Source organism: Scyliorhinus torazame, chromosome 15 (genome assembly GCF_047496885.1).
Source record: "Scyliorhinus torazame isolate Kashiwa2021f chromosome 15, sScyTor2.1, whole genome shotgun sequence".
NCBI lineage: Eukaryota > Metazoa > Chordata > Chondrichthyes > Carcharhiniformes > Scyliorhinidae > Scyliorhinus > Scyliorhinus torazame.
Genome location: NC_092721.1, coordinates 173509320 through 173519484, shown reverse-complemented (window position 1 = coordinate 173519484; position 10165 = coordinate 173509320). Strand labels below are relative to the sequence as shown.

Genomic DNA, 10165 nt, shown 5'->3' with positions numbered 1-10165 from the left:
CTAGCTGAAGACGTCAGAACGAGGCTGAAATTGGACATCCACCTGGCACTTCTGGCTGAAGATGGTTGCAAATATCTCTGCCTGGTCTTTTGCCCTGAAGTGATGGGAATGTTTGCAGGGCCCCCTCCTCCTATTAGTTGTTTAATTGTCCACCATCATTCAAGACTGGATGTGGCAGGATTGCAGAGCTTAGTCTGATCTGTTGGTTGTGGGATTGCTTAGCTTAGTCTATTGTACTCTGTTTTCTGCTGTTTGCCATGCAAGTGTCTTAATTTGTAGCTTCACGAGGTTGACATCTCATTTGGGCATATGAACGGTGCTGTTCATGCATGTCCGCCTGCACTCCACCCTTGAACCCTGGCATGATGGTAATGGTAGAGCGGGAGATATGCTGAGCCATGAGTTTATAGATTATGGATACAGCAACCATGAAATGGAATACAATTCTGCTGCTACTGATGGCCCACAGCACCGCATGGATGCCCATTTTTGAGCTGCCACATCAGTTCAAAATCTATCCTATTTAGTACAGTGCTGGTGCTACACAACATGGAGGGTTTCCCCAATGTGAAAACGGGGTTTCAGCTCCACAAGGGTTGTGCAGTGGTCCCTCTGGCCAATACTGTCAAGGACAGATGCACCAGGGACGGATAGATTGGGGAGGACAAGGTCAAATAGGCTTTTTCATCTTGTTGACGCCCTCACCATCTTCTGCTATGTCTTCAGCAGCTACATCCTTTAGAACTCAGCCAGTTTGATCAATAGTGGTGCTACCAAGTCATTCTTGGTGATGGGCATTGAAGTCTCCTATCCAGAGTTTGATCTGTGCCCTTGCAGCCCTCAGCGCTTCTTCCAGTTTTTCTTATTCATATACACGACGTGGGCGTTGTTGACTAGGCCAGCATTTAATGCCCACCCCTAGTTGCCCTCAAGGTGGTGGCGAGCTGCCTTCTTGAACCACTACAGTTCCCGAGATGTAGGTACACACACAGTGTCACTATGGAGGGAGTTCCAGGATTTTGAGCCAGTGACAGTGAAGGAATGGCTATATATTTCCAAGTCAGGATGGTTAGTGACTTGGAGAGAACCTCCAGGTGGTGGTGTTCCGATGTGCGCTAATATGGGAGTTCAACATGGAGGAGTCACTGCATCAGCTGAGGGGTAGTTAGGGTGGGGTGTAGGTGTTAATCAGTAGGAGGTTTCCTTGCACATGTTTCACGTGATGCCATGAGTATGGAGTCAATCATGAGGACTCTCAGGGCAAGTCCCTGCCAACTATATACCACTGTGCCACCATTCTGAGGAGGCTGCCCTGCCTGTGAGACAGGATTTTCAATTGAACGATTGTGAACACTTATGGAATTGTGCTTCAGTACGAACCAATGGAATCGGGCATCGGTACGAACCAATGGAATCTGGCATCGGTACGAACCAATGGAATCTGGCATCGGTACAAACCAATGGAATCTGGCATCGGTACAAACCAATGGAATCTGGCATCGGTACGAACCAATGGAATCGGGCATCGGTACGAACCAAAGGAATCGGGCATCGGTACGAACCAATGGAATCGGTACGAACCAATGGAATCGGGCATCGGTACAAACCAATGGAATCAGTCATCGGTACGAACCAATGGAATCTGGCATCGGTACGAACCAATGGAATCTGGCATCGGTACGAACCAATGGAATTGGGCATTGGTACGAACCAATGGAATTGTGCATCAGTATGAGCCAATGTCTTTAAAACAAAGTTACTTGCAAAAGGCAAGATTGAGAACCAACATGTGGAACTTACCGGTCGGATTTTTCCAACTGAAGTTTCTGGTGTGTATCTTTGTGGTTGTGCATTAGGAGATGCTTCGACCATTACGCTTTCATGATCTGAAAATTGAATGGAAGTAGTATACTCTGATGTAATGTCATCATAACCATATACTTTTTGACAGGTTAAAATTACAATTTTACACTCCATTTTAGTTCAAGAAAGAATATAAAATATTATATACCTACAGAACAGGCACATGATTATCAACACATAGAGCTGTTTGAATAGCAGCGTGCTTGAAGGCGAGAGGTAGCTTGCATAATACATGTGGCCTTCCCATCCACCCAGACTTGTTTCCCATTTGATGATGGGCAAGGTGGTGTTAGGCCACTTGAATGCTGCATTCTGCCTCTGCCACTATTTTACCCAGTGGGTGGTGGTCCATGCCATGCAAGTGGGTAGCCCAACAGCTTTTATTGCGCAGGCCGGTGTTCGGCAAGGAGGGAGGAACCTTCTTTGAGGATCCCCTGTGCTCATCGGGGGCACATCCTGCTCCCCAGGTCATACCTTCCATGAAACCCTCCCCCAAGTCTCTCAAAACTGACCCCCCATCAATCTCAACCCACCTTACTGGTGTCTGCCAGACAGGCCCCATCAATACCCCAGCCCCATAACCTCCTCTGTTTCAGGGACTGCTTATGGTGCCAGGAGTGGCTAACTGTTCGAATCTGGCACGGCTGGATTTCCTCCCCAGATGGGGTGGAGGTCTCCCTACACATCTTTTAGTCCAGAGGGGCAGGGAATATGGCACCCTGTAAAGTCCAGCCCAGAGCTGGAGGTGTTGTGGGTAAATGTATTGGTATAGCTGCAAGAAACCTGCTACAGTAAACAGCACTAGTTACACTAACATCTAGCTAGTACAGTAAGAAGTCTTACAACACCAGGTTAAAGTCCAACAGGTTTGTTTCGATGTCACTAGCTTTCGGAGCGCTGCTCCTTCCTTCACCTGAGGAAGGAGCAGCGCTCCGAAAGCTAGTGACATCGAAACAAACCTGTTGGACTTTAACCTGGTGTTGTAAGACTTTTTACTGTGCTCACCCCAGTCCAACGCCGGCATCTCCACATCTAGCTAGTAGACTCTGGTATAGCTTCTATACTTTACCTGTTACTGACGGTGACCTGGGGAAGGACAGCGATCCTGTCTTGTCTGGACTCCTGAAAGGGCTGGAAGGTGGCTGGTCATACAATGGCAATGAAGGAAGACTGGCCTGTGGTCTTGAGGATGGAGATACCTGCACAACAGATTCAACAAACAGAAATGGACAGTGCCCGAATATTACTCAGATATTATTAGATCTAAGATTAGGTTGATGAGTTCAAAACATTTTTATAATGAATAATATCTGTTTATGCCTCTGTCATAATCAATTGCTTCGTGCAATAATTTAGTGCAACAGAAACCTGCCAGTTCATCATTTTTGAAAATAAGACACAAATGCAACTGCTTATAAATGGTCATACACAAGACTAAATAGATACACAGGTGCTTTTAAGTGCATATGAAAGCCATATGGACTCGAAACATTAACTGTTTTTCTCTGCACAGATGCTGCCAGACCTGCTGAGTTTATCCAGCATCCTGTTTTTAGATGATTTGTTTGCTCACTTCCCTTTCTCTATCCATAAATTCAAAAAGCACTGCTAAATTTGTGACACAAAACTTAACGTTAACAAATTTATACGTGCTGTCCTTAACTCGTGCATTTGTAAAAGCTCATTAATTTTACCTTGAATTATAAGAACAAAGAACAAAGAAAAGTACAGCACAGGAACAGGCCCTTCGGCCCTCCAAGCCTGTGCCGACCATGCTGCCCGTCTAAACTAAAATCTTCTGCACTTTCATGGTCCATATCCCTCTAGTCCCATCCTATTCATGTATTTGTCAAGATGCCCCTTAAACGTCACTATATGCTTCCACCACCTCCTCTGGTGGCGAGTTCCAGGCACCCACTACCCTCTGTGTAAAAACACTTGCCTCGTACATCTCCTCTAAACCTTGCCCCTCGCATCTTAAACCTATGCCCCTAGTAATTGACCCCTTTACCCTGGGGAAAGGCCTCTGACTATCCACTCTATTTATGCTCCTCATAATTTTGTAGACCTCCATCAGGTCGCCCCTCAACCTCCGTCATTCCAGTGAGAACAAAGAGTTTATTCAACCTCTCCTCATAGCTAATGCCCTCCATACCAGGCAACATCCTGGTAAATCTCTTCTTCACCCTCTCTAAAGCCTCAACATCCTTCTGGTAGTGTGGCGACCAGAATTGAACATTATACTCCAAGTGTGGCCTAACTAAAGTTCGATACAGCTGCAACATGACTTGCCAATTTTTATACTCAATGCCCCGGCCAATGAAGGCAAGCATGCCATAATGCCTTCTCGACTACCTTCTCACCGGTCTTGTCCCTTTCAGTGACCTGTGGACCTGTACACCTAGATCTCTCCGACTGTCAATATTCTTGAGGGTTCTACTGTACATTGCCTACCTGCATTAGACCTTCCAAAATGCATTACCTCACATTTGTCCGGATTAAACTCCATCTGCCATCTCTCTGCCCAGTCTCCAAATGATCTAAATCCTGCTGTATCCTCTGACAGTCCTCATCGCTATCCGCAATTCCATCAACCTTTCTGTCGTCTGCAAACTCACTAATCAGACCAGTTACATTTTCCACCAAATCATTTATATATACTACGAACAGCAAAGTCCCAGCACTGATCCCTGCGGAACACCACTAGTCACAGCCCTCCAGTCAGAAAAGCACCCTTCTTTTGCTACTCTCTGCCTTCTATAACCTAGTCAGCTCTGTATCCATCTTGCCAGCTCACCTCTGATCCCGTGTGACTTCACCTTTTGTACCAGTCTGCCATGAGGGACCTTGTCAAAGGCCTTACTGAAGTCTATATAGACAACATCCACTGCCCTACCTGCATCAATCATCTTTGTGACCTCCTCGAAAAACTCTATCAAGTTTGTGAGACACGACCTCCCCTTCACAAAACCATGCTGACTCTCACTAATACGTCCATTTGCTTCCAAATGGGAGTAGATCCTGTCTCGAAGAATTCTCTCCAGTAATTTCCCTACCACTGACGTAAGGCTCACCGGCCTGTAGTTCCCTGGATTATCCTTGCTACCCTTCTTAAACAAAGGAATAACATTGGCTATTCTCCAGTCCTCCAGGACATCACCTGAAGACAGTGAGGATCCAAAGATTTCTGTCAAGGCCTCAGCAATTTCCTCTCTAGCCTCCTTCAGTATTCTGGGATATATCCCATCAGACCCTGGGGGCTTATCTACCTTAATGCTTTTTAAGATGCCCACGCCTCCTCCTTTTTGATATCTATATGACCCAGAATTCTACACAACCTTCCCTAGACTCAGCATCCACCAAGTCCTTCTCTTTGGTGAATACTGACAAAAGAAGCATGGGAAAAACATTTAGCGTAACAAGTGGTTAAGATCTGGAGTGCAGTGCCTAATAGACTGGTGGATATGGATTCAAAAGTAGCTTTCAAAATGAAGTTGAATAAATATCTGGGGGAGAAAAAGCTGCATGAATTGTGGCGAGAAAGCAAGTGAGTGGGACTAATTGGATTACTCTGTGAAACTGCTGGCAGACTCAATGGTCGAATATCTCCTCTTGTGCTGTACGATCTTCATTATTTTGTGGCCTATAATGCATATCAGAATACCATTTCTCCTATTATTTCTTAACTCTATTCATACATAATCTATTTTAAAGCAATCCCCAAGAGCAACATACGGATCCTTTACAAATACTGCCACCTACCCTCCTGTTTCGCTCTCCACCTCTTCTGAAAGTACTATAACCAGGGTTACTATGGTTTCAGGCTTGTCTGATTCTAAAGCGAGAAGCTAAGAACCGTAGATCAGCTGAGAGATTTAGTGGGTCAAGCATAGAAATCACTGAAAAAAATATAAAGGCTAATGAAATGTTGCTCTTTACAGCAACAGGGTTTAAAGTATAAAACAGTGAAAGACATGTCACAGCTGGAGTAGTGCATTCAATTCTGGGCAATGCACCTCAGGAAGGAAATGTTGACCTTGGATGGGTGGAGTGCAGATTGATCAGAATGATACCAGAGCCAAGAGGGTCAAATTATGAGGACAGGTTGCAGAAACTTAATTTGTATCCCTAGAGTATAGAAGATTACAGGGTGATCTATCTAATAGAGAGGTTTAGGACGATTAAAGAATTTGATTGGGTAGACAGTAACTATTTTCTCTGGTGGTGGATCCAGAACAAGGGGTATAACTTTAAAATTAAAGCTAGGCTATACAGCATTTCTTCATAGAGAGGGCAGTGGGAAAATTTGAAAATTCCTCCCCCCAAAAGTTACTAACACTACGACCATTGAAAATGTCAAAACTGAGATCAATAGATGTTATTAGGTAAGGTTATTATGGGGCACAGAACAAAGGCAGATAGATGAAGGTACAGATCAGTCATGATCAAACTGAATTGCCTACTCCTGTTCCTATTTTCCAATTTCTGGTACATCTACTATAATTAAATTCCTCCATATAGTTACTAATGCACTTAGCTCTACAATTTCATTTGAAATGTTTTATGAATTGACATACCAATCATTCAAATTAGAGTTTAAATTTTCTGGTCTCATTCTTTTTCATAATTTTTGAACCTTTTTGGCATCCATTGCCGTTTCTATAAAAGTGTTTTCAGCGATTACTTCAAAGTATTTTCTCCTTCTGAAGCTACTCATTTTCTTTCCCCATTCAGCCTTGTGCATCTATTCCAATATCTGCATTGAATTTGTTCAAAGCCTTAACTTTCCCCATTATACCAGTTTAAATGATACCATATACAGCACAGAAATAGGCCATTTGGTCCAAACACATTGCTTCACTCAAACCGTCTCCCATCATTTCACATCCAATTATCAGCTTAACTCTTAATTTCCTTCTTCCTCAAATAAATACTATTTGCCCTGACTATTCATTGTGGCAGACAGTTGCAAATTCTCAATTTCCCGAGTAGAAAGTTTCTTCTGAATTTCCAACTTAAATTTCTTGCACTGAGGTTTCTAGTTTTGCTCTTCCCACAAGCGGAAGCACTCTCTGTATGTACTCAAACCCTACATAATTTTAAATTGAAGTCACCCTCTCAACCTTCTCTTTTCAAGGGAAAAGAAACTCAAGTCTGGTCACCCTTTCCTGACAGTTTTATCCTTCCAGTTTTCATCCGAGAAACATTTGATTGGATTTAGATTTGTCACATGCAGGGAGGTACAGTGAAAAGTATTGTTCTGCGTACAGACCAGGCAGATTGTTCAATACATGAGAAACATAGGACATACGATAAATACACAATACAAATACACATGCATAGACATCGGGTGAAGAATATGGAGCATAGTGCTACTCAGTCGAGAAGATGCACGGTGAGATCAGTTCAGTCCATAAGAGGGTAATTTAGGAGTCTGGTAACAGTGGGGAAGAAGTTGTGTTTGAATCTGTTCGTGCATGTTCTCAGACTTTTGTATCTCCTGCCTGATAGAAGAGGTTGGAAGAGAGAATAACCCAGGTGGAAGAGAGAATAACCCAGGTGGGATGGATCTTTGGTGCATTTTGCACCCTTTCCAGTATCTCAATATTCGTTTTGTAATATTTATTTTATAAATTCTTCATTGCTGCTAAATTTATTCTCTTTGGAAGGATGCATAATAGTTTGGACTGTTTGCAAACAAAATAAAGGCATTAAATGGACTTCCAAGTAGTTGTGTAAAGATGTGGCTGGGTTGCTGATAATTGCCCAGGGAATATCATGTTGGTTCAACATTCTGCTTCAAATAGACAATATGCTGTGTCATCACCACTGAATTTGCATCTGCTTCAGCTTCTATAAATGATGAGAGCAAATGGATGGCATTGTGCAATATTGTACAAGGGCAGTATTGACACAATTTGCTTTGCCAAACACGGGCATGAGAATGACTATGTAGTCAGAACTCAATGGAAAAGAACCAAGACACACACAAGAGCCAATCTTTAATTCCAATTCTGTTTGAAATTGAGCACAAGATAAAAACATTTGTATTCTGCTCCATTCTAAGTTGTAGATTGTTTCTTGACTGGGACAGAGACTACACCATGTAAAAAGGTAAGTGGATTAATAGTTAATAAATAATAAATAGTTCATGTATTATCCAGGACTGGTTTTGGTTGACTGAGGTGGTTGGGAAACTTGCCCCACCCTATTGTCTTACCCTTAAGGGGCCTTGAGGTTTTCTTTGCTCTTTTTGCCTCTGGAATGCCAATTGAATGGCTGCTGGAGAGTTGGGGGAAGAATAAACAGTGCAAGGAGGAAGTGTCTAGCCATGATGTCCAGCAATCAGAAGTGCAAGGTAGGTATTTTTTAGCTTGTCATTTTTGTTTCTTTGCATATGTTAGGGTGAAGGTCATGATTTGGTCAATGGCTGCTTTCGTTGAGCTCTTGGATACTGTGACTAGATCCTATCAATATTATAAAACTAGACAAAATTAATGAACTTCTGTCATAATGGGCTGAAACAGAAAATAAAACTGCAGCACACTCCCAACTACATTTTACGCCATTCTAAAACATGCTTAATATACTATCTTGTCACCCCACAATTCTTTAAAAAAAAATTTAGAGTACCTATTAAGGGGCAATTTAGCATGTTCAATCCACCAACCTTGTCCATCTGTGTGTTGTGGGGGCGAAACCCACGCAAACACGGGGAGAATGTGCAAACTCCACACGGACTGTGACCCAGAGCTAGGATCGAACCTGGGACCTCGGCGCCATGAGACTGCAGTGCTAACCACTGAGCCACCGTGCTGCCCATAACCCCGCAATTCTAAGTTCATGTCCGAGACGCTACTGGCATTTGTGTCCAAGTTCTACATTGTCACAAAAATTGGTGCGCCCCATCACTATAGTTCATCTCACAGTTAGTTAAAGAAAGTAACGCTGGTGTCAAATGCACAAAGTACTTCAAAGCTCTGTTTGCCCTGTCCTGCTGGCTGTAAAAGTTGCGGAAGCAAGAGGCTTTAAAAGCACTGCCTTATGGTTGCTTTGAACAAAAGAATATTTTATAAGAATCGCATGTAATTGCATTTAATTTTTCAGTATGATGACATTATCAGTGATTCAGAATCAGCCGACGTTTCTGAAGGATCAGCCATATATGTTTGAATACTCTTTCTGAATACTGCATTGTTCCATAAACAAGTTAATGGAGAGGAAGGAAGGATTATGTTATTTCCTTCTATTCTGCATTTCCGCAGCTTTTAAGAACTTCCTTTTGCAAGGCCCACTTAAAAAACCAAATAATTAAAACTGCTGTGACTGTACTTTTGGAAGAGTTTGCTGCTTACGATACAAGATTTTTATCACCATAATGAAATAAGGCATTAATCTACACTTAAAGTCTGGGCACTCTAAACGGCACACCCATGATACTAGCAAGATGTTTCATTTTGTGCTGAGAAATATAAAAAAATGGAACCAGGGCTAGCAAATTTGTATTTAAAAACAGACCTTGTTTGCATGATAAAACACTGATACAAAAGAAAAAAAATTTGCCATTTTTGGTTCCTTTGGCAGTGGGCAAAATACACAAGAAATTAATGATCATGGGAGGAGGAAATCTTTAAACTTTTATGATGTCATTTTCTATTTCAAATATATGTTGTTGTCACAACACCAAAATTCCACAATTTTTGCACTTACATTTTAAAATGGATGACTGAACTAAAAACGCACCCATTTTTGTAGAACAAAGTTGTATACGGTAAGCGGTTTTGCATAGGTTCCTCCGTAACTGTTGATTTGTCCATCTTTCTAATCGAATCTTGAATGTTGGCAACTCCTGCCTCAACCACCAACACTAGGAGTGAATTCCACAACCTCACAACTCTTTAAAAAAAAAAAAATTCTCCTCTACCATATTTTACAACTAATACTTAACATCAGCTTCTCCCTTTATTAAGCACCTTGGAACGTATACCATATCAAAGATATATACTTTTTAGACAGGTAAATTGAACCCCTCTCTTCTGTGTGTATGCACTGCATATTGATCAAACAGAAGCTTTATTCACATGTATTTCATGTTAGCTTAATTTATTCAACAATGTGATATACAAGTAGACAACTTATGTGCTTAACAGAAAACCAGATGATTAAAAAATTCCACTACACAAAAATATGGTCAACTATATTTGGTGGCATTAGATTTGTGAAAATTAAATGATAACGAAGCTAAAAGAGATGTGCCCAAATTTGCTGCTCATTCAAAAATTGATAATCATTCATTTTGGTG

General features: G+C 42.0%; 1 protein-coding gene across 1 annotated transcript in view; it reads right to left on the bottom strand.

The window, feature by feature from the left end:
- Nucleotides 1-10165, bottom strand: part of LOC140391992 (F-BAR and double SH3 domains protein 2-like) — a 346281-nt gene that overhangs the window by 6264 nt on the left and 329852 nt on the right. The window contains 2 exon segments of the mRNA XM_072477113.1: nucleotides 1801-1886; nucleotides 2933-3062. Of these exon segments, the coding sequence (XP_072333214.1) occupies nucleotides 1801-1886; nucleotides 2933-3062 (216 nt within the window).